We start from the raw sequence: 24,004 nt of genomic DNA, 5'->3' as shown, positions 1-24,004 counted from the left end.
CAAAGTACATGACCTTTGGGCTTAGGGGGATTTTGAAATAGGTTACAAATATATCACTTTAGGAACACATACACTTTTATGACTTTATTTATCCATGGTCGCTGGAGGATAAAACACAATAACTTTTGGAAATCCCTGAACATGATAACTATTTTTTAATTAGTAGTAGTAGCTTTGATGCACTGCTCTTTCTGTGACCGGTTTCCTCGTTCCAGCAACTTCCAGGAACCGACCTCACCAACCAGCTGAGGAATACACATTTTTCCTGCACTACTAGTGGTGTATGATGTCCAGTATAGAAGACAAGTAAGTAAAACCTTTATGAATGTGTACAGGGTTTACCTCAAAGTACTGCTATGTTTTAGTGCTGTCTAATGGGAGAATTAAAACATTAGCGCTGTTACAGTAATAACAGTAAATATTGATACACTGTATCAAATATGCTCAGAATTTTAATATAGAAATTTAAAAATACAGAAAGTATTTTTCCCACCTGAGTGGGGGAAAAAAAAAATACTTGCTAAAAATTGGCCTACATTTGAATGTGCTTTTCAATTCGATTTACTGTGATCATGCAGTAAACATTCTTTAGATAAGATGCTTTGTGCCACACTAAGCCTCTAGATTCATTAGTTTCATTAATAAGTAGTACTGGAACAGGTATACTGAATAAAGTGACCCGTGACCGTATGTAGCTGTGTAAATTACACACAACTTCAGAGAGCAACCAACAATAGCACTCACACTACAAAAAGACTAAATACTGAAATAAAAGCTAAACTAAAATGAGCAAATCTACTCCAAAAACTCCTTAAAGCTAAATTATGCTGAGGAATAAATACACAAAGATTATTAGTCTTTATTTTACTTGATTCTAAAAACTGATGCCATGTCTTTGGCCATAAATCGAACAATTCCAATGACTGTTTCGCAGCCTCCACAGTGGCTGTGTGGTGAGTAAAATGCTTTTCTTTGGAGAGATATGTATTAAGCGTAATAAGCAAAAAGGGACACCTCAGAGGTGATGCAGCCATCTGACATTTACTTTATTGTTCAAACATAATTTGGTATATCAGCTGCTTGTCTTTTAACAATTCTTTAAATTAAAGGCAAACATATACAGCTTCATCTTCAAAAACATGCAGCAGTGTAAACATGAGGTCTAGATAAAACTAGTCTGGGATAACAAAACTGTCATGACAAAAGAAAAGGAAGCATTTTGTCCATGTTTTTTCTTAAACCAGCAAAACCTTAACTTAGGGGTCATCATTTGTGACGATCCGCTGTCAAATAACCAAGATGTGTTAAAATACAGAAGCTAAAACCTGAAAAAATAAATATGATGGACTGACAACATATACATTATTTAAAAAATGCATTCCTATACATGACTAGAAACATGCATTTCTTAAAAAATAGCTGAAGAGAAGAAATGATATCCAACTTTACTGATAAGACCAAAAAACCGACTATGTGATTTTCTTGACTTAAAAACAACAGCTGCAACACTGCTTTGATATAACCAACAATCCGATTGCTCATAAAAGTTTACAGAATTTTTTTTGAGGTGACAAAAGGCTGTACGGGTAGTCTGGAGTTCCTAGGTTTGAACGATAGGGTCAGAGATGGAGTGCGCAACAGAGCTAAAGTACAGTTAATTGGCGATTTCCCCCCCTCAACCCCTCACAAAAGAAGTAAAGTCACTGTTGACCTCACGCTGTCAGATTCAATCCAGACGCACACCTCCCTGTCTTACGAACTCTCACTTCAACAGCAAACTTCACGCTATGCTATCTACCATCTCACTGGAATCACATTGGCATTGTACTGCATTTCAACGTCTAGTGTTGCACATTTACATGTTAGCAAAAGCACTCGTTTTCAGTGTTGTAGCCAGCACCCTAGGACACTAGGCCAAGTTAGCAAAACCTGAGTATGAAAACAACGAACAAGAAAAAATCATGTGCCTTTGTCGCCACTTAATAAGAGTCATAGACGCCAAACCTGAACAAAAACACTGGCTGTGCACTTGGAATAAGAAAAGACAGTAGCAACGTGTTGATATTCAACATTACAGTGATGTAAGGCTCGCTACTCTGATCCAAGCTGAATGTTTATAACTTTTGCAATCACAGACACCTTACTTTACTCCTGTCTGTGTGAAATTACTGGGTATAGCTGCTAAACGTTCAGAATCATCCTCTCTTTAAACCTCACTTTATGAAATAATGGAGAGCACACACAGCATGCAAATTTAATGAAATTCAACATCAAGTTTGCTGCTTTGGTCAGTGCTTCAGGAGCTGCAACTGCAAGACATTAAAGAAACTTAAGGACAAAGCTAACGCATTGGATGGGAACAGAAATAAAGATATTGCACCATCATGCAACTTAAAATGCAATTCAAGTATTTGATGATGCCACTGAACAAGCCTTTAGCTGAAATATGTTAATGCAGATTTGATCTCAGATGCCCTTTCTGCCCTTTTTACATTAGTGGGTCAGTAAGGCACCGGTATGTACAGTCTTGTGAAAAAAAAACCAAAACCAACTTTGATCTGTGCATTACCTGTACCCAACACCACCGGTTACTCGCTACGCCTAAATATACAGCTTACATAAGTGCCTTGCAAACGTATTAACGATAATGCTTCCTTTCAATCATCCTTATTTTTGTAACATCAATTAACATAAATATAACCTCTAAACCAACAAGTGACTCTGTACAACCTTTTTTTGAATATATGTTACTCATAGCCTTCCACCAGCAAAGACAGCCATCACTTGGAAGCTTTGTTGTTGAGCTCAAAGAGACCCAGGATGTCCAGCATGGCCTGTCTGATGTTGGTCCCAAAACGATGCGAGTCCTAAAAAAACAAAAGAAGAAAGAAATGCAGAAGATTCCAGTAAGCTTTTTCATTTAAAATGGCCATTAAAGAAGAAAAAAAAATGGAAAATTAGTGAACTTACAGTTTCTGGGCTTGAGTGTTTGCTGGAGATGTGGAAGTTGATGTGGTTCTCACCAAGAATGATGTAGGAGATGCCATAACCATCATCAGCCACCTTGTGGGCAAAGAAAGCGAGAGAGTAGACTCTGAGCTTATCCCATACACAGTAATACATTTTTATTGCTTTAATATTTCAACTTTTTTTCTAATTTAAGGATTATACAACCTTATGTGTTTTGTTGCAGGAAAACTAACACAAACAGCTGTTAAAGACACTGTGAAAGCTGATGGACAACTTACTGGACCAAAACCACCTCCAGAGGACACATATTCTGGGTGTCTGACCAGATCGAACAGCTCAACCTGCTGCAGAGGAGTCTGGCTGGTGGACAGCTTCCATGGCTCAGACAGGACCTAAATGTAAAGATTTATGAAATCCACAGATTAAGACACATTATTGTATTGGTCGTTCGCTCGTAACTTTTTTCTATGTATGAAAAAGTTTATAAGAGCAATTATGGGCATTATTCGAGTACCTGTAACACACAAAACTTGTGAAAAGAAGCTCATACCTCCTTCAGGAAGGGTGAATCCTCTCCGAGGTATTTGGAAACCACATAGAGGCAGAAAAGGTGGCGATCGATGCCCTGTCCTGTCATTGCCAAACGGTACAAGCTTTGGTGTTTTTCTGCCGCCAGCTTGAGCAACCTGAGACGCTCTTCTCTCTGTAGAAAGAAATACGAAAGGAATAGAAGTGAAATATGACAAATAGTTTAATAACACAATAACAATAAAAGTAAAAAAAATCGGTAGCACATAAATGAAAGGAGGGGACTTACTGTCTCATCTCCGACCATGGCACGAACAAAGGCACAAGTCTCCACGGTGCAGGAGCGCACCGTTTCTGTTCGACCTTCCCTGAACATACGAGTCATGGAGGCTTCATAAGTCAGGCAAAACTTCCCTTTGTCCTGTTGAGAGAGTAGAATTACATTTAATTAAATCACGATTAAAAAGAGAAAACATTTTATGTAAATATATTTTTTTATGCATTAACAGTAGAAATGATTACAAAGGCCTGCGGCTTTTAGGAGGTTTATGTATTATTATTAGCTATTAATTAAAATGGTGTGACCAATTAAGAAACATACCACAACTAACGTGCAACACCAATGTTTTGTGTCATATTACTAATTAAAGTGCAACATGAATAATTAAAAATAAAAGTTTTAATTCGCTATTAAATCCACTAAACACTGCTTGACTGCCTACAAATCTATGCTGGCCAGCTAGTTGTGACTGCCCTCTGCTGGAACTTAATTTAATTGCATGTGGCTGGAAAGCGCTGGCTTCTGAGAAGTTACATCTACACTTTTAAATATGAGATTGATTTTATAATATATATATATATATAAAAAAACTTATTTCAGATAAGGATATGAACAGGGGAAAAAAATGGTAGGATGCGGGAACTTACTCTGTAATGGGCCAGCTGCAGGGCAATCTGGATGAAGGCATCAGGACTGGTGCGGCATTTCTTAATCAGCCCCTTTCCAAAGTCAGTGAAGGGGATAATGTGACAGTCCACGTCATCTGCCAGAGCTTTGGCTACTGTCAAAGAACTCTCGATGGCCTCCTGGCACTAGAGGAATAAAGGGAACATAACTGTATGTTTTACTCAGACAAAAATATCTATTTATATATATGCATTTTATGAAGAAACGTCAAGATGATTAAATTATTAGATTAGTTTTAGAAGCTATTTAAATCCAAAAAATAACATCCAATAAACAAACATCTATATAGTTAATTACATCCACTCTGGTGTACTTAGCTTATGCTTCCACAAGAGGGAATCCAAGTTCTGCTAATATAAAATTATGGTGTAAAGTAAAAGATTTTCTACCTCAGCAGGGATGGTCCACTGCAGCCTTTGAGGGCCGGGCAGGTTAGGATGGGGCTTCCCAACACAGTGACCATCTTCAGTGTATCCCAGCTTTGGATCCATGGAAAGTACATGCTGCAAGAGAGTCAACACTTTAACTCATCTCACTCAAAAGTTTCTGCTGTTTTTCTTGCAATGTCTTCTTGCAATTTTGCTTCTGTACACCACCACGTACACTAATTTTAAATTAAAAATCCTTTTTAACACTTGGATTAAAAAAAAAAAAAAATCAGTAAATAACTGAATGAGTTACTGAGTCACTTAAGATGCTGTGTTAGGCATTTACTGCAGCAGTAACCTTCAGATGCGGCTTGCATGCTTAAAAGCACGCTCTATTAAGTTGAGATCTACGGCCTGAGATCTACGGTAGTTCACTTCTTGCAGGGTATATTGCCATGGTAACTTATGCTGTGAACTGTTCCAGACCAGCAGGTATGAAATCACCACCTACTGAACAATTTTCTCCAGAAAATAGCGTCACCATTCCTAGAAGTCTCTTGGACAGTGCGGGGAGTGTAGGAGGGTCTAAAGTGTTTCAGTAGTGTCTAAAGTCTGTTTCCCTGATGAGCATCAGTAATAAATTCAGAAGCAGCTTTGTTGGCCACAGTTTTGCAATAGTAATTTGTTTTTCTATAACATATGATCCTAAAAAGGGACATATCAAATTTGCATGTAAACTAAGCCTATGTTTGAATTTTGTTTTCATATTCAAACTTTACTGCCAAACGTCACTGCAGTCTGCAGAGACTCCGTCATCTGGAAGCACTTATTCTTTTATTCACAGCATGTTTAAGTGTGATATAGATTCTCTGCTGGGGATATATATTATATATATGCAGCTTGTGAAGTCTTAATAAAACTTCTGAAGAAAGCACAAACTGTGCATCACATTGTCACAGGAATGTCCATGCATTAATCTGTTGATTTAGAAAATGTTCTTCTGCTTCATTCTAATCTGCTGCCAAGTCTCTTTTACACTACTGGAATTGCAGCTATTGTAGTAAGTTTGTAGGTGACACTCATAGGGATCATTTTCTGTAGAAGAATAATCATATGATGACTCTTAGATTGGTTAGATGCTGCCAGCAGCACCACAAGCTGATAACCAGCTTCATGTGAATGCTTATCCTGATTGCCAAGGCTTAGAGTAAGTGAATCCAGATAACAGAAAGGTATCCTGGGCATGCTGAATTTCTCTCTTTCTCCATACTTCCCATTCTTCCCATCATTCTGGTACAAGTTAAGCTCGGTTTCATCTGTCTACATTTTTTTTCCAGAAATGTGCAGGTCCTTTAGATGTTTTATGACGTACAAGTATAACTTGACCTTGTTCTTAAGTATAACAAGTGCACTTTTTGCAAATCCTCTGCATTTACCTTCATGAAGGCATCTTTAGATGGTAGATTTTAACAATTTTAACAATAACACGTCTACCTCCTGACTTGGCTGTACTGGTTGTCTTTAGTAGTCGTCCAGGTGTTTTGGTGTTGCTCACCAGTAAATTACTCATTTACTAAGACATGAATGCATCAGACTGTTGGTTTGGTTACTTTTAAAGTTTTTGCTCTGATTCTTTTGATCTGTAGTGGTGCAGAGTTAAAATGACAAAACTTGTGCCTAAATATTTACGGCTTTAACTATATAATATTTCTTGTGATATTACGAGATACCGTATTTACTTTTTTCCACAAAACCAGTGACTTACCTCCCACAGATGGCCAACAATCGGAGCATCTGCCCAGGAATGCTCTGCATTCAGTCCCATCGTACCATTCTTGTAAACTATCACATTAAAGGACTTATCAAACCACCTGAAGGGTTACAAAATATTATTAGGTTAATTTGCAAACAGGTTAATGCCACAAACCTACTGAAAATTGGCCATAAAATCTATAAAGTTTATCTCCACCTGTCGTAGCATTTTCCATGGAGCAGGGACTTGGCATAAATGTCCAGAGACTTGACTGGGTTTTTTGCATCGTAGCGCTGCTCTGTATCATCGAGGGTGAGGAAGAAGGCTGCCTTTTCTACAGCATCCAGAGACTGCTTGTTCTTTCCACGGCTGAAGAACATCTCACGGGCCTTTGCCCACGGTGTCCTAACAAGGTAAAAACAAAAAATATGTTCAAAAAGTAAAGCATAGACATAACTGCATGAGTGTAAAATATGTTCTTTTAATCTTTCTAACAGAAAGCATATAAAAGCTGGAGCTAAGTGTCATTTTACATAAATACGCGTACATTTTTCTTTGTCAGTATGAGAAAACTGTGAGCCGTCAACACCACACTCTTTATTACTCCGTAAAAATGTATTTTACTAAGCTTTTAGAAAATGCTTGTGAAATCGCTTTTAATTAAATTGCTTTTTAATTACAGCTGCACTTCAAACAAAACAAGTTAGTGGTTAATCTTGTTGCCATGCTTGAAATATGATACATGCCCAGGCCCATATTATTAGCCTATTTTAACATGACTTTGATGTCTCTTTGATTTCAGGTTTATTTTCTTTATTTCAAATAGCAATTTGCAATCACATTTTTAATTTCTTAAAATATATCTTTCAAAATAAAGTTTAAGTTCTACCAGGAGTTTTTGAAGAATACCAAACTCACTGATTCAGCCTATGACCACTGTAAATGTCCACGCATTGCCTACATTGCTGTACTTCCTGTCATGCTACAGATTAAAAAGTAAAATTGTGTGGCCTCATCAATCCTGGCTCCAGCTTATTCTGCAATGATACCCACCTATCCCCTGCAGTGAGTGCTGCTAGTCTCTCCTCTCCTGGCAAGGGCTCCGACTTGTCTGCCAAGATCCTCTCCATCTGCTGCTCGATCTCCCGTGGCAACAGCAGCCGGCCATCATAAAACATCCACACCTTGAAGTAACGTCCCTTATGGTACACAACTATGTGTTTGCTCTCATTCACGTGCTGAAGGGTGTCTAGTGGAGAAAGAACAATGACAGGAAGAGAGAAAACAGGAAAACAAGAAAGACAGATGAAGAAAATCTGTGGTTGTGGGGGAGAAGGGTATATTTATATTTGTACATGTGTTGTGTTTTTTCTTTTTAAATAAAAGAACTTGCATACCACACATCATGTGGGTGACTTGTGTGTATAATCAGAAATGCATGTTGTTTAATGCCAACATCTTTGTGAAAAAGGAGAAATAACTATAGAAATATCAAATATCAAGTGGATGTTGCATTATTTTATTTCTGGTAGCAATACAGATGTTAGTGAACAGTAATTTGCCCCAGAAGTAAAAAGATGTGATATCCAGTTTTCTTTTAAAAGAAAAACATAATTCATTTACACAATACAAAAACTAAGGCGGGTTGAAATGAGGAGTGCAGCAAGTGGGATGAAAAAGGGAAGGACTGGGAACAAGAATGTAGTTGGGAACACAATGCTTGTTTGAACAACAATGTGAACAAATGTGGGAAGCCAGTTTCAAAGCTTTACTTGCATAATCTCATTGCTACTGTGTTATTTTACTACAAATTTGGAGCTTGAGCACTCAAACAAGCAATGTACTTGGTACTGGTAGGATAAAGGGAAACAAATACTTACACCAAGAACAAGCCAAATAATAATATTTAGCCTACTGTAGTTTCTTATAGTAAGGACCTCCATCAGTATGAGTATTCTGGGCCCAGTATACCACAGGGCTGAATTGGAAAGCCGTTCTAATCACTGCAGCAACTCAGATCTTTCTGCTTACAAAGACACTGAATACAACTTATTTTATTAAATTTATTTTTAAAAGCACACTACATTTTTCTATTTTTTTTAAATGCCTTCAGTCTAAAAAGGTAGCGTTAAATACCTTCTGCTGGGTCCCATGTGGCTGCTAAGCAACACAATTTATTATTATTGTACATTTATTATTGTCTTGGCCTCGAGTCTTTCAGGTTTGAGTTTTTAAACTTAACTGCTCGTAATCTTGATTAGAGGATTTTTACCTCTTCTAAGAAGCTTATATTTTTTGTAGTAGTTGCGTGCACGTCATTGTGCCTGTAAACACGGCACCTCAAAAAGTTTGGAATGAATCAAAGTAAACACTTGCTGATTTTCACTGCTTTACTTTACTTCTTAAATTACGTTTAAAAAGAATAATTTTATGTATTACAGAAATTCAATCTACAAGGCCAGAACAATGTAATCTGATCCATTTTAAGTCATTTTAAAAACAGGTAAAGTCATGTACTTTAAAACAAATGAATACATCCCACTGTTTTTGACAGCATTGTTTTAGTTAATTGCAGTTTGCAGGATTTTTTATTAATGTATAGCTCTCTTTGGGTCCTGACACAGCAAAAAAAACAGTTATTTTCATATTTATTTTCTAACTGCACTGTCATGAATTTTAACATTTAACATGCAAACTAAGAGTAGACTCTGAGATGTAGCTCTTGTGTTTTTTTGCACTTTCTATGACCATTGCACGTTCTTATCTTGGGGTTAATTTGCTGAGGCATCCCTTCTTGGGAAGACTGTGAGACTGTGTTAACACACAGCAGAATATTCCAGACCAGCAAGCAGAAAGAAAACAACAAGTTCTAAATTTATACAGGTGATCACACTTGTTAATGACAAATTAATCACATTTGATTAACTGCACCTGTCTACTACTAACTCCTTTAATTCCTATGGCAGCAGTAACAGTGTACTTAATGTTTTCCAGGACTGTGAAAACATTATTCTTATAATTCTTTCGTAAACTGTGTATTATAGTAAATACATATTCTGCATATTTTATTTGCATGAAAAATATACTTCTTTTATTTATTTATCTAAGACTGTTTGTCTTCTAAAACTTATGAACTATATTTCAGTGACATGCAAATTAGTCCTAGAATGTGCACACAGCAGCACACATGCATTATCAATTCATAGAGGTCAGACTTCCAACTCAAACTGATGGACAAATGTCCTGAGGAAAAGTACAGTTGGAGTAGAGGAGGCGCCAGCTAAAGACTCTACCTGTTTCTACACCTGGGACACGAGTCGTGTTGAACATATGCTCGTATTGGGCTGAGCACATGGGAATAGTGTGTAGGAGCATGAGCTGAAAAGCAAAAGGGGAGAGTCAAACACAAAGAGATGACAAACTAATTTACTAAAATCCCAGAGAGAGCCGCAGCAGACACACACCTACATGACCAGGAGACTGGATTAAGTGCAGTGGGAGTGATGAGGATTGGTTTGATAAGCAAGGTTTCCAGGGAAAGAGACATGAGCGGAGTCCAGAAACCAGTGGCTTACTATCTCAAATACACCAGCAAAGCCCTGATGCAACAGTATTTTTTAAGAGAAATTTGAAAGCTCTTAGAATATTGTGACATAATGTATCACCTAAACAAATGTGAACATTCCTATGTATTAAAGCCAATAACAGCACAGGGCTGTGCTGATGAGAACGAGTATAGTAATCAGGGTTTCCAAAGGCTATTGCAATGAACATGACCAGGGTCACAGGGGAGAGGGGGGAGAGGGCACGATGGAGACGTGCCCTCCTCTTACCTGTCTCCAAACCGGGGATGCGGGAGGTGTTAAACATTCTCTCCCACTGAGCTGAACACAGAGGAACCTTGTTCGCCAGCAAGTATATCTAACGCAGCGTCCGGCACAAAACAGTAAAACAGAGACAATCGAGTGTGAGTCTGTAACAGAGCTAGCTCATGCAATGGTCTTTGCATAAATGCATACAGTTGGATTTGGTGAAAGGTAAGTGGGCATTTTCACAACATATTTTGCTATTGTGCAAGTGTAAGAATTTGCACTTAGGCATCATGCAGCTTGGTGAAGGCAAGGGGCTGACGGGGATGCAGGAATAAATGGCACTGGGGTGGGTTAGTTTCTTTACTAAGCTTTTAGAAAATGCCTGTGATATTGCATTGTTGGTAATTACAACTGCACTTCAAACAAGCAAGCAGAAAGCACAGTGCATGGTTAGTTACGGTGAGCTGAGGGTGACAGAGTATAAATATAATAATTCGTGAGACTGTGGATAACAAACTTACATCAAAGCACACAAGAAATGGTCGTTAAAAGATAAGCAGCTTTTCATTGTAAACTTAAAAGGAAAACACACTGAGATAATACCTATTAATCAGTAAAGTATGAGTTAAATATTTACATGGAGCCAGTGTGAATGAGTAGAAAATTTATATTACAACTATGTACGCTTCACATAGTTCAACAAATCATTAAATGTCAAACAGAGGAGCTCTGTACTCACAGGTTTGATCTGAGCTCTGTCCAGTTTTCTCCTGTACAGCATGATAGAATGAATGGCGTTACCTGCCCTGGCAGCCTGGACGGAGGTCGGGAACACGTACAGGAAATCCTGGAGAAACAGAGATGATCAATAAGAAGTTCTCACATCTTCCTACAGCTTGTGAGGCAACAGAAACATAATAACTTCCACTTAAGCTGCACATTTAACCTGTGCATTAAAAAAGTCAGATTGTTGCTTTGTTTTAACTGAATCTTTGTTCATCGTTGGTAAACACAAATGTGTGACCAGTTTTGAAGGTGCACTCAATGTGGAGTGAGGTGTGTACCGTAGTGCAGTGAATCCTGTGCTAAATTCTTGGCATTGTTATTGTTGTAGTTCCACCGATAGATCACACTAAGCAAGTTGCCAACGTCTTATCTAAAGCTGTGCACTTGTACTTTTGATAGCTGATTAATTTATTGAGTAATATGTTGTTCTAAATATTACAACAATACCATAAACATTTGCAGCTCTGTTTTGTTTTAACCTGTTGTAGCACCATTAGTCTTTCAAATATGTAAGCCTAAAGACTGAGATGGCTCATCTGGGAACAGGGACAGTATAGAAACTCCTTCCTTCTTGCTCTCTTACTCACAAGAGAATAATCTACACATCTGACAATTTTTTTTCACTAGATGCCTTTCGTTTCCAACACTTTCAGCAATTTGCGCTTCGACTTGTCTCAAACCACAGACTTTTCGAGATGTTAGCCGAATGTGTTATCCACTAAACTATACATCTGGCAGCACGTGTGGTTTTAATTTTTGGACACACTGGAGTTGTGACTTAATTAAGAGGATGAGTTGTTTACTATGTCAGATGATGAGAAAATGTGTCTTTTATGTCAATTTACACTTTGCCTATTCATACTGTATTGTCTTAAAAAAGAAAATCCAAAGAAAATGATCTTAGGTGTGATCTAGATTGTACAACTCAGTCTGCAAACTGGTCTTTGAACTTGAAGTCTGCAGCTAGCTTAAATCAAACCTCAGATAATGTGTTGTTCTTACAACAGGTAAAAGCTAGAATTGATACAAATGCAATCTGGCCTTTGATTCATTGTAGTTATTTTGGTCAAAGACAATTTGCATAGAGTATAAAGAGGGTTTGTAAGCAAGAGCATGGATCCATTTTTGTTCCGGTTTTAGTGACAGATTTACAATTAACAACTGCACACAACTGACACATTTGCAGTGTCCTGACTTTGTCACTGATCCAGGTCAAAAAATGGGAGGTTTAGATTTATGCAGACACTGCGGCCAGTCAACCCATCCACAAAGTACAGATGCTGTAATTAGGTGATTGGCTGCCAGGATTCTGAAGACTTGACGTCTTTAACTCCAAGACTACAAGACTTCAGCTATAACTTGCCCTGAGAAATTATAATAAAGTATATTATTACTCGTGGACACACGAGGGTTAATGTTGCAGAATGCATATCATTAGGGTACATAGAAAGATTTCAAGTTATTAAACACTAAGTTACAAATTAGATTATGTGTGTAGCACAGAAATACTCTCATTCAAAAGTAGAGCTGGGCGATATATCGAGTTTTTAAAACATATCGATATATTTTTATACGAGATATAAGATGTGACAATATCGTTTATATCGATATAGTCTATGTTACGTTATAATTATACTTGCGGAGCCGCAAGTTTGCCTCTCTTTCGTCCACTTTCGTCTTTACGCAACGTTACTCGGCCTCGCCTCTCCTTCACTGAACACAAGTCCCCCTCCTCCCCCATCGCTTCACCTGCAGGAAGCGACAAGACGGACACGGCAAATCGCCGTTAACGAGTTAGTGCGCATCGCCCCGTGCGTGGCGCTGGACGGCGTCAACGTGTTAGCTAGCTAACCACGCTAACGAGCTAACCACGCTAACGCCATGCAGCCCAGAGGTGCTGCACGGACTAAAATCCTTTCATTTTCTCAAAAGTTGACAGCGCGCCTTATGTATGAATTCTGGTTGTGCTTGATGGCCGCGAACCGATTTTATGTGGAACACAGCGCTCAGCAATCTGTCAAAAAATGTTTTAGTACGACTTTGATAAGCTACGGAGCTGCACCGCTTGATGGATTGTCGGAGCATTACGGCTGAGCCTCGCGGAGTGATACGTACTGTGCTTCAACGTAATATTACCCTACTGTGTATAAGGACCATAAATGGCACCTGTTATGAGACGTGGTTACGAAGAGGATTTCAAACTCAATGCTGTCAGTCACGCAGTAGAAGTTGGGAACAGAGCAGCTGTGAAATCTGTCTTTGTTATTGTGCTCAGCGTCTTTTAGTTTACATTTTGACTGCACAATTGTGAGCTTTTTGTTATGCACAAAAACAACATTGTTTTCTTTTATTTATGGAGCATTATTATTTAATAAATGCTCATAATTTATTTTTGAGTAAATGTTATGTACATCTGCTCTATGTTAATAAAAGTGCCTGTGTGACATCTGGGACACAGCTTTGACTAAGAACTCTCTTTTTGTTCTTACTTTATGGCTTTAAAAAAATATATCGAGATATATCTTATATCGCCATCCAGCTAAAAAATATCGAGATATGAATTTTGGGTCATATCGCCCAGCCCTATTCAAAAGCCAAATATGAAAATCGAAGTTAAAGGAAGACAGTTGAGTTACATTTTAGACAGTTCACACGTAGAAACAAACTGAAAGTGTTCGTTCCATTCATTCAAAATCATAAACTCAGAGGTCGTAGTTTTTTGTTATTTGTGCTGTTCTTATCCAGTATATATATAGTAGCAATAAATAAATTAGTCTCAAATGTTGAGTTTCGTTTTGCAGATAGTGCCGTGAAGCTGCTCGAGTGTTTGCGTTACAGTTTTTTTTCTTTTACAACATTGTGTAACAAGTATGTCACAAGATAACTGCTGATTACTCTGCAAAACTTAAAGATCACACACAAAGAGTTAATAATTAAAAGGCTAAAAGGGTTTGTATGCAATTCACAACCATCCACGCTTTTGGGGGTCAAAGTGGTGATAAACGGGTCACGTTAAAATGAAAACTGCTCAAATTGGAGCTTTTGGGATTTAGCCAGGTGTCAGGGAAAAAAATAAAAACCCACACACAAAATGCCTTCAAACACTCAGACCATCATGAGGAGACTACCTCACTATTACCTAACGGAGGTGGAGTTGCCTTACCATGGCATAATAGTTACTGTTCACCATGATAGGTCCACGGCCTCTCAGGTAAATATACTCTTCCCACCAGTCACTGACCTGTGACAGGCAGAGAGAAGGGGGGGAACAAACAGAAGTTTTCAATGCATTGCTTTTCAGGGTAAGACTGACCTAAGAATCATGACAGTGTGAAAAGTCAGAGAAGAGGAACTCACATAGTTGGACGCCCACCAGGACTTGAGTTTAAGGTACCACTGCAGCCTCGGACCCAGATTCTTCTCAAAGTCTTGAGTCAGGCCTTTCATTCGTTCAAACTGCTGATCATCCATCAGTGGGCGCACTGACTCCAAGTACTGAAAACACCAGAAAAATCAAGGTAAGAAAGAGTGAAGCAAAGAGTATCTGACTTAACAAAGAGCACAAAGGGCAGGGGAAAAAAAAGGAGCACACAGTGTCTTCTCAGACAGACAATCACAGGCAAGAAGATCACTTTCCAGTCACTGCCCTGCACCACAGAGTCAAAGCCTGAGGCAATGTGTAAATGAATTTAAATCAGTACCTTTAAGGCTTTTTTGTTTACATGCAGTTCCAGTATATTGCATGTTTGGGTTTTTTTTTGTTTGTTTTTTTTTTTTTGGGGGGGGGGGGGGGGGGGGGGGGTAATCTTAACTGGTATCCTCAATGAAAACCTAGAAGTTTTTTGCTCTTCAAAATGCAACTTTGGTGCCAGTCCAAAGCCTAGCACCTTTATCAGCATGATCATCAATGTAGATAAAAACACCAGATAAGAAATTACCCTTTTGCAGGTGTCCTTGATAGAAGGAACAGGTAGTCGTGGCAGAGAGTTCTGGAAACTGTACAGCATTGGTTTCCGGCCAGAGAACACCTTCACTAGAACCTGGATAAGCAGAGAGATAAGGCAGTTTGAAGTGATGTTTTGCTTCACCTGGAAACCAGCAAGGTACGAGGCAAAGTCCAAAGACATAACCAGCAGTAAATAACAAGATGACACAAGTAGCACTTTGAGTATGGCCTCCACAAGATTTGCATTGTATCTCTGCCTGGACCTAATTGTCATAGCAAGTGACTAATTTTTGAACCTTAATAGCATTATAATTTAGCAATAATTACCTGCTGTTTAGAACTCATCTTATAAGTAAAACAAGCACACATGATTATAATAATGTTTAAAATATAGTATAAAACCTCAGCCCTGTTTAATGTAGAACATTTTATTCAGCATATGACCAGTGAAGACACTCACAAGTGCTTAATAACACTGTTGCAAAAACAGCATTGTTTATTCAAGGCAATAAGGTCAATCTCTATGACATTCTACCAATTAGCTCCTCTTCAGTGACTGGAACAATGGAGCACATTATCTCACCATCCAAATGCGACTCGACCAGGACAAGGAGCCATGACGTTCTCCCATCCATCCATGCCATGACAGCAAGGACTTGAGGACAGTCCTCATAATCATTATTATGGTAACCCACAGGCTCGTGCCCACTAGAATTCCTCCGACTATCCTCTGGCTGTCTGTGGACATATATCGGCTGTGGACAGAGAACGAAACAGGAGGAAGGACAATATAATGTTAAAATTTTAACTGCAGAGTGGACACAAATTATGGTTTTGCTTAATAGGGCTTTACAAGACTAAGTATGTTTTTGTAAGTTAGTAATCTAACTGAAGAATAAGTAAAGTGCTATGATGTTCAAAGTCATTGTATAAACAATTAATTATCAACCTTGGCCAAATGAGCAATCTAAGACTGCACTACACTACAACAGCGTAGTGAAAACATGGGGCAATTACTGTCACACAGCTACTTCCTGACTTGGCGATGTCCAAAGTCAGCAAAGACAGACTGACTCATGACTGATAAATGATGTATGTTATTTGCTCTGATAGGAGGACTAAAACATTTTGATGAATTTACTGTCAGCAGTAAAGTCCTAAACCGCTGTTATGTAGTGTAGCCAAGGTTAATGAGGACAGATCTGATCATGCAGTAGATTTTTCTGTATTTGTAACTTAAAGGTTTCAAACATTTTAACACCAACAGGTTGTACTTGTTACTAAAACAAAAAAGAAGGTTCCAGTACTCTTAATATTTCAGACATTCTTCAATAAATTTAAAAAAAAAAAAAAAAAAAAAAAAAAAAAAACCACCATCAAAGAACAGCCGACTTGACTTGAGAGCACTGTGGATAAGAAAAACATTAAAGGCTTTGCGTGTTCAAGACATGGTTGCACAGTATTACTAAACATGATCAACATTGTTGGCAAATTATAAAATCAGTTGTGGCAGGTAGCTGGAAGAAAATGTGTAGCAAACAGACTAGTTTACAGACTCATGTAACACACAGACCTGTATGAAGCATGCGCATTATTGCAAATGTTGTAACATCTTTAAGTATGAGTCAAACACACTCCATTGCCAACGCATTTGGCAAAATACCTGCTTCCAGCCAAACAACACCTAGCTAATTCCCACTGCATTTGTTTACCTGCTTTCTCACTTATCATTGTGCCACTATGTAAAGAAATGCGCATGGTAGTTAGGGTTATACTTAGAAACAATCTACTTTAGAAAACACTAATAAAAGTTATTATTTTTTAATAGGAAAAAAAATGTACAAAAAGCCATATAATACCAGGATATCACCTCGTGGGATCAGCTTACCTGATGGGCATATGCTGACCCAGCTTGGTAAACAGCCCCAAAGATGGATCCAGCTGTTTAAATTTATTGTAAGCCATGTAGGACCCAACCACTATGGAGAACCCAGCTGGGCTGCCCGGGTACACACCAGTCATTATCCCATTCTGTGGAAATGTAAGTCAAATTGGGGATTAAAGAGGTCATATAGGGCCAAGGAGATAAAATTAAATTACTTCATAACATGTTATCATGAGTCATGAGGATACATGTGACAAATCATTAATTACATACATGAAACAAAAGAGGAATGTGTGAAAATGCTAGCAGGTCTTTGGGTTTGAGTCATTCACTATGGCGGTGTGTAAACAGATAACTAGGCCAAAGGCTAGGACACAAAGAACGGGCAGGAAGGTTAGTGTCACAGCTGACTGTTTGTGTGAGAGTCTATGACCTTCTAGTGTGAGCAACCTAATAAACAACAAAGAATTACTTGGGATCTTGTAATGTTAAATAGAAAAGAGCTGTAATGTTGTGTGCATAGCCATTACTATACATAAAACCTCTGAACTTTGCTCTTTGGTTATTTTAATGCCTCCCACCTTGAAGCGAACAAATCTTTTCTTCCAGGAGTGGATGCCAGAGAGGTAGACTTGGCGAAGAGCCTCATGAGACAGGTGTAGATCAATGCCTTCAGGGGTGACTGTGAACTGAAAGGCCACCGCCTGGTGCGCTTCTGCCATGGTGGCTACTGATGTACAGGGTCACTGAGGACAGTAAGAGCAAACAGTAATATTAGCAAAGTGAGAGTTTGAATAAAGTTTATGCCAAAGATTTAAGGACCATGTCAATCAACAACTGATCCAAATCTTCATTCTTGTTCCTACAAACTCTTCTTCACACAGCTAAACACAGATAGTAACTTCAAGAGTGGTTACACACTACAAGGTTCAACACAGCGTGTTGATCTCTAGACAAGGCTGTGAATGATTGGTGTAAGCCAAATATCAGAACTATCCCTCAGCTTCTATCAGTGTCTTGAAAGCATTTGTCCAACACTGCCGATTATCTACCATTTTTAGATGTAATCTGTTTATCTGCAGGGAATCAGCCACAGGGTTAAAAGGGTTGCTGCTGGACTTCTAAAACAGTTGAATGCAGTTTCACTGACACCTGCACAGTCACTCACACAATCTAGGTTTAAAGGCAAAACTAGTGCTAGTTTTAAATGTGGAGCAGTTGTGCACAAGCACAAAGCAATCCATCTGTCGTGTGAGGAAGCACCGACACAAATATTTTTAAAAACCCACTTCAAAAATAGAAATTGTGACTAAAGCACAAATCATTTTTAATTATTATTATTACTTTTTTGCATTAGAAAGAATTCACAATGGGCACTGCTCTCAGCTTGGTAAGGATCATAAAAAACTGTGTATCCCTTTTAGCAACTGTTGTGATTGGATTAGCGTCCTTCACAAAATGAAAGTCATGTGTATGTTTTTAACTAAACAGGCTCCTGCAAACTGAGATCAGAGGCCACACACAGGTGGGTGACCCCTTACAAATGTCTGAACTCTGAACTGGTTATACTGGTAGTCCAACATAACTGATGTTTGGCATGAGGCCTGTCTTGTTTTAAAACCGTCAACCCTAGTCAAGATATGGCTGCATAAATAAATAAAGTAAATCTTTTCAGCTACCATAATTATCTACCCCACCCATTCGTTTTGGAAAAATTTGAAACTAACTTGTCTCAGTAAAAGGCAACACTGGGAAGTAACCTTGATCAAAGCAATGTCTGGTCTATTGTATTTGAACAAGTGGGTCTTCCAGCTTACTTACTATAAAAGACTCCATTGTAGTTTGTATATTTATGAGGCAACCAAGAAAACAATTAACATGATGCTTTTTTATGAACAAATGAGAACCCGTTGCTAGCGCCCTGGATATATATTTTTATTTAGATTTAATTGTTTCTTGCTACAAACAGAAAGCAACTGAATTAAAAATGCTTTATTGGCTTAGAAGAAACATGAATGAACTTGACAAGCTGTGCACAAATTCTGTTATATTTTAAACATAGTTTATAAGACTTCCTCAAATAATTCTTCTAATACACAGATCATCTGCTTTGTCATAAATTTACCATGGAATAAACCTGAAAATGACTAGCATGATTCAGGTTTTACAGATTCAGAAGAAAATTAATGAAGCCCTTATTTCCAAAGAGATGTCTCTCTGCAAAGACCATCTTCTTTTAAAGGATTTCTATCTTTTTTCCTTTTTTTTGTTACAGGGTCCACTTTTATTTCATTCAATGAGAGCACTCTGAAAGCAGTACACGTCGCTTCTTCCACTCCTCTGAAGGAACAGCATCCACAGAGCAGCGTTTCAGCAGCCAGTCCCCTCCCCCCAGCTACTTTCCAACATCACATGATCCACCCTGTGCTGCAGAAACTAGGGGAAAGGTCGCAGCACAGCGCCGCTTAGATGCCGCGTAAAACTGGCAACACAGTACTCAAGAATCGTCCTGTGCCACCCAGCACAGTCAAATGTGGTAACAAAGGAGCCACTGAAAACATAGCCTTTGCTGTGGATGTCGTATAACCGGCGATAAACATTTAGGTCTTTGCAACCATTGCAACTAGCCCTTGTCTTTATGCAGTTACTGTACTACTGTCTGCATTATCATTATGGCTGCAAACACCACACTCACCCCATAAAACCAACCGTCATTACCGAACACTTACAGGCTCATAAGCTAGGCCCACATATGCCGGTTACATTTGTAAAATTATATCAAATATCCTCCCACGTGGTCTAAGTGAAATTAGGTCACCAGTGTGTAACCTGGACATAAACATAGTACGTGTTATTTATTTATAATAACAAATAATTAACCCTCCCGGTCCTATAAATTGTGTTTTATTGTAGTTTATGAATGTAAACACGCTCCTACAACAAGGACACCACAAGCCAGCTTTTGCTGACCTTCACAGGTAGGTGACATTTATACCCACACCCTTCACTACATGTGTCCTCTGGTGCAATCAAATAATTTGCTCTCTAAGGTTCACGTCCGCGTTACTCTACATTACAGTTACATGCGTTTTATAATGCGATGGCCACTAAAAGGCCTTTATTTGGACTTTTGCCGACATAAATGTTAGGAACAAGAACATAGGAATCACCAGGGGAGTCTAACATGAGAAGCAATATCAAAAACAAAGAAAGAAAGAAAAGTCATGACAGGTGAAATGTTTATATTCATACAGATATGCAGTAGAGGCCTCTTTGACATGCATTCCCATGACCTGCTGTTAAAATAGCTTTGAGTGCAATGGACCGTTTCAGTGGTTTAGGCAGGATGCTTACATTGAAGTTGATCTCTGGTTTCTGTAGGCCAAGCTGCCACACAGAAAACCTGCAGCTGCGTGAGTGGGTGAGGGAAATGGCCTGAACGCCATGCAAACACCTCACAGCTCCACACACTACGCCGACAAGGTACTGCAACAAATTGACAGTCACGGATTTCACTTGTCTAGCCTGTAATATTTCCCCCCGTAGCGCACGTAGCTCTGCATTTTCCCCAACTAATTCCAAAGGAGCACAGAAGAGAGACGGAGAAAGAAAACAGTGTCATGAGAGGCCGCTACGCACTAAGAAAAAGAAAATACGCACAAAGCTTTGTTGTCAGCGTGGAAGAGCAAAACTTACAGTTGTGAGGAGGAGGATGTGACTCTGGCTGGCTGTCGGCAGGAACTGCTAACGTTTAACACTCCTTATGAATGAGAGCGCAGACTTGTATACACGGACTGCCCATTTTGCTACGTCACATATCTCAATTTTCGGCGGCCTCCGTATATAAAGGTGGTTAAAACAGCGCCCCCCTGAGGACTCCCGCTCTACAGAAACTATGACAGCTGGTAACCTGTGCAAAGACATTACGCTGGAGATGGGATCAGTGACACCATGACCATGCCATAACAGGTGAAATGTGGGCTGTTAAGTAGTGTATGGGGTTGAATATAATGTCATGGTGCAATCCTGTTAGAGCTGATAAGGCTGTTTAATGCTTATTACAGTATGACAGGTGTACAACTGAATTTTATGGCAAAGTTATAAATTATCTTTATATAAAATTGTCAAATTGTAAGATCCGTTGTGGAAGAGCTCTGATTTCAGCTTTTGAATGAGTGTTTGGGGTGCAGAATATGGAATTTGCCCTTGATGGTGAGGTGGGTGGAGTTCTTCATTGTTGATCTTTGAGCTGGTTAGTTTATGATCATCCTCAAAATGAAAATTTGCCCTGGTCATGTAAGCTACTTTTCTTTAAACGTGTCAGGAAATCAAACTCCATTCCTCCATGAAGTTTGTAGGTCAAAGAGGCTCTTTACTCAATATCTCTCAACTAACAATGTTATTCCATTCACTGCTCCACACTGGGAACGCCACTTGTATCTACGAGTTCATTGTTTGTTCTTGGCAAGCTTCAATGCCCCACACTGATATCCAATACATGGAATGAGGAGATAATGTTGGGGAAAGTGTATGTTTGATAGAAATAAACTGCTTTCTTCAGTTCTCAGTGTACTGATAGCTGATAATGAATTTATGTTAAGCCACCCACTGTTTGTATAGGTGACAAGGTGGATGGGTTGTTTTGTTGGATAAAGCATTGGCAGTAGTTGGGGCACTGTCTTAAACAGACTCATTACTGTTGTTCCTGGTGGAAAAGCCATGTCCATCACAGGTTTGAATGTAGCTTCTGCTGCTGAGCTATTTATTCAAACTAAAATATAAAGAGATATGCATCATCAGGTAACAGCAGGAGGTGTGTCTTGATGCTCTGCCACCCTTCTCCTTGTTGGATCAGCCCATTTAGATTTGAAATTTTGATGTCACAGTGAAAAATGTCAAATATCCTTTGTTTTTCTTCTACTCAAGTCCAGGAAAGTTTTAGTGCATGCTCGTATTTGCTTTGGGCAGTGAGTGCAGCAAAGTTGTTGGTAGAAAGGTAAAGCTGGTGCCCTATATAGTAGGCCTGCACATAGTTAAAAAGGGAAAAAATAAAGAAGAACACCAAGACTAGACTACCAAAAAGCTGCACCATGTTAAAGGGATTATAATCTGTTTTTGTCATTTTTAATTTTTAATTTGTTAGTGTGCTTAGAGTTATTTTACAGTCTAAAGAACTATTTCTGCTTTGACCTCAACTGCATCAGAGTCTGCTTACTGACCAGCTCCGAAGGAAATGAAGCAACTGCAATCTATAATGTTTCTGCCATTGTGTCACAGTTGTTGAAAAGTTTTCTGTCTGGAAGAAATTTGTGTTTTTACTGCTGCCAAACATTGCCATCTCTGACACTTTGTCCAGAGCTCACTATTGCTGAAGTTCTGCTCTGATGTTCCATCAACAAAGGCTTTGTTTTGGTATGCTTCTAATACATGTCAACTGATGTAATCTTGGACTTAACCAGCTGCAAAAGTCATTATAAACCTTTTTTGGGATTCTCTTGGAAACTTCTTTTTACATTTTGCATTTGGGCATCCTGGAATTATTAATTTGTTCTTTCAGATAGCTTAGAAATAAACATTTAAGCATTAAATATAAAAATTCCTCCCTTGAATCATATATCCACAACATTTTTGAGAGGCCATATTGTGAGGCATTGTTTGACCACAGATCTAAATAATTAAATTTCCATCTATTACTTTTCTTATTTATCCTTAACCTCCTAAGACCCAAACTCTTCCACAGCATGCATTTTTAATTTCTCTTTGATATTTGGGCATTTTGGGGCCAATGTAAAAACAAAGAATTACCAGATTTTTTTTTTTTACCTTATTTTTGTTTTTAAGAAAAATAAGAGCCACATATGAGGATATTCGTTTAGAATTTTGATAGAACAGTAGCAGTATAATGTCCTTGTAAGTGGATATCAGGCCCATGTAGAGCAAAATTGAGTATTTTAGTCTAAATAACCCAAAATGTGATGTCTGCATATGTGGACGCCAGGTCCTAGGAGGTTAAAAAAATAAATCTGGAAGTACCCCTGTCGAAGTACCCTTCAGTATTGGCATTGGATCCATCAAAGTGTGAGTGTTAAATAAAATTGCTTAGTTATTGATAAAAAAAAACACTGTATGAACATGAGTGTGAGACTTGAAGTATAAACCGCTTTGCATGTTCAAATTAAATAGAAAGGCACTATACAAGTGCCAGTCCATTTACTATATACTTGAATATTGAGTTGCAAAGCACAAAGAAATAAGGAACACCACTGAGAAGATTCATGAATGAAGTCAAGAAGAGTTGGTGTGACAGAAGAGGATATGGACAGGGTGAGATGGAGACTGGTGCTGCTTTTTATCACCATAGCAACAATTCCAAAAAAGTGTATCAGCCGAAGGAGGGAAAAAATAAAATCCCTGATCACTGAGCATTTCTTAGAAGATCAAATGTCTGCTTGTCTAAATATGTAAAAACCCAAACCTTATTTATGGGATGCAGCTCAGCTTTCAGTATCACCTGCATAGCTACTGTTTATCCAACAGAGGGCGCAATATGACTTTTTTTGGACAGAGTTTCTCACATTCATTTTCCTAGATCTTTTTAAGTCAAATACTCTACAAACTCTCTAAGAACACCAGTGCGTTAAGATGCATTATTGTTATAGCCTTCCTTAGCGCTTCCATCATTCGTCTCTGACAACTCAGTACGCAAGCTCAGTACGCGAGCTGGGGAGATTTCCGCTCTGAACGCGCAGGACATGAACGCAATATGAGGGAAACGACGCAAGAGCTCCCTTGTTGACATTTTGTATACACTTAAAATCGACAGCCTACCGTGTGCTCGCCTTTACGTTCCTCCGTGCAAACACGAAAAACACGTCCAAACTTTGGATTCACGGAGACGTAAGGATCCCACGGCTGCTCATGCGCGTGCGTCATACGCTGTCACTGGTGTGGAGCCTGTCAGACAGCTGCAGCCAACTCGCTCGCGGCAT

General features: G+C 38.7%; 1 protein-coding gene across 3 annotated transcripts; it reads right to left on the bottom strand.

Annotated features, from left to right (window-relative positions):
- Positions 1-1,020: 1,020 nt before the first annotated feature.
- On the bottom strand, positions 1,021-23,978 carry cpt1ab (carnitine palmitoyltransferase 1Ab (liver)). Of its 3 annotated transcripts, none has more exons than XM_080865368.1 (19): positions 23,844-23,978; positions 17,597-17,761; positions 17,019-17,161; positions 15,714-15,885; positions 15,123-15,224; positions 14,542-14,679; positions 14,348-14,425; positions 11,138-11,245; positions 10,420-10,507; positions 7,640-7,835; positions 6,803-6,991; positions 6,599-6,704; positions 4,855-4,968; positions 4,426-4,590; positions 3,788-3,919; positions 3,521-3,673; positions 3,249-3,362; positions 2,971-3,063; positions 1,021-2,867 (listed from the first exon to the last, which is right to left on the bottom strand). In XM_080865368.1, exons 2-19 carry the CDS (start codon positions 17,735-17,737, stop codon positions 2,781-2,783), a joined length of 2,319 nt encoding a protein of 772 aa, XP_080721494.1. In that variant the 5' UTR covers positions 17,738-17,761; positions 23,844-23,978; the 3' UTR covers positions 1,021-2,780. The 3 variants fall into 3 exon arrangements, with proteins under 3 accessions (XP_080721494.1, XP_080721493.1, XP_080721495.1); XM_080865367.1 differs by lacking the exon at positions 23,844-23,978 and adding an exon at positions 20,712-20,869; XM_080865369.1 differs by lacking the exons at positions 10,420-10,507; positions 23,844-23,978 and adding exons at positions 9,880-9,964; positions 20,712-20,869.
- Between the last annotated feature and the right edge of the window lie 26 nt (positions 23,979-24,004).

The sequence above is a fragment of the Rhamphochromis sp. 'chilingali' genome, assembly GCF_963969265.1.
Source record: "Rhamphochromis sp. 'chilingali' genome assembly, chromosome: 2".
Classification (NCBI taxonomy): Eukaryota; Metazoa; Chordata; class Actinopteri; order Cichliformes; family Cichlidae; genus Rhamphochromis; species Rhamphochromis sp. 'chilingali'.
Note: the sequence above shows the minus strand (reverse complement) of the source record. Positions and strands in the feature narration are given on the sequence as shown.

Coding starts and splice junctions, on each gene's coding strand:
- cpt1ab (XM_080865368.1), bottom strand. CDS start 17,737: ATGGCAGAAGCGCACCAGGCGGTGGCCTTTCAGTTCACAGTCACCCCT. Junction 10,508..11,137: donor ACAGAGCTCAGATCAAACCT/GTGAGTACAGAG, acceptor ACGCTGCGTTAG/ATATACTTGCTGGCGAACAA. Junction 6,705..6,802: donor CATGGAAAATGCTACGACAG/GTGGAGATAAAC, acceptor GTAACCCTTCAG/GTGGTTTGATAAGTCCTTTA.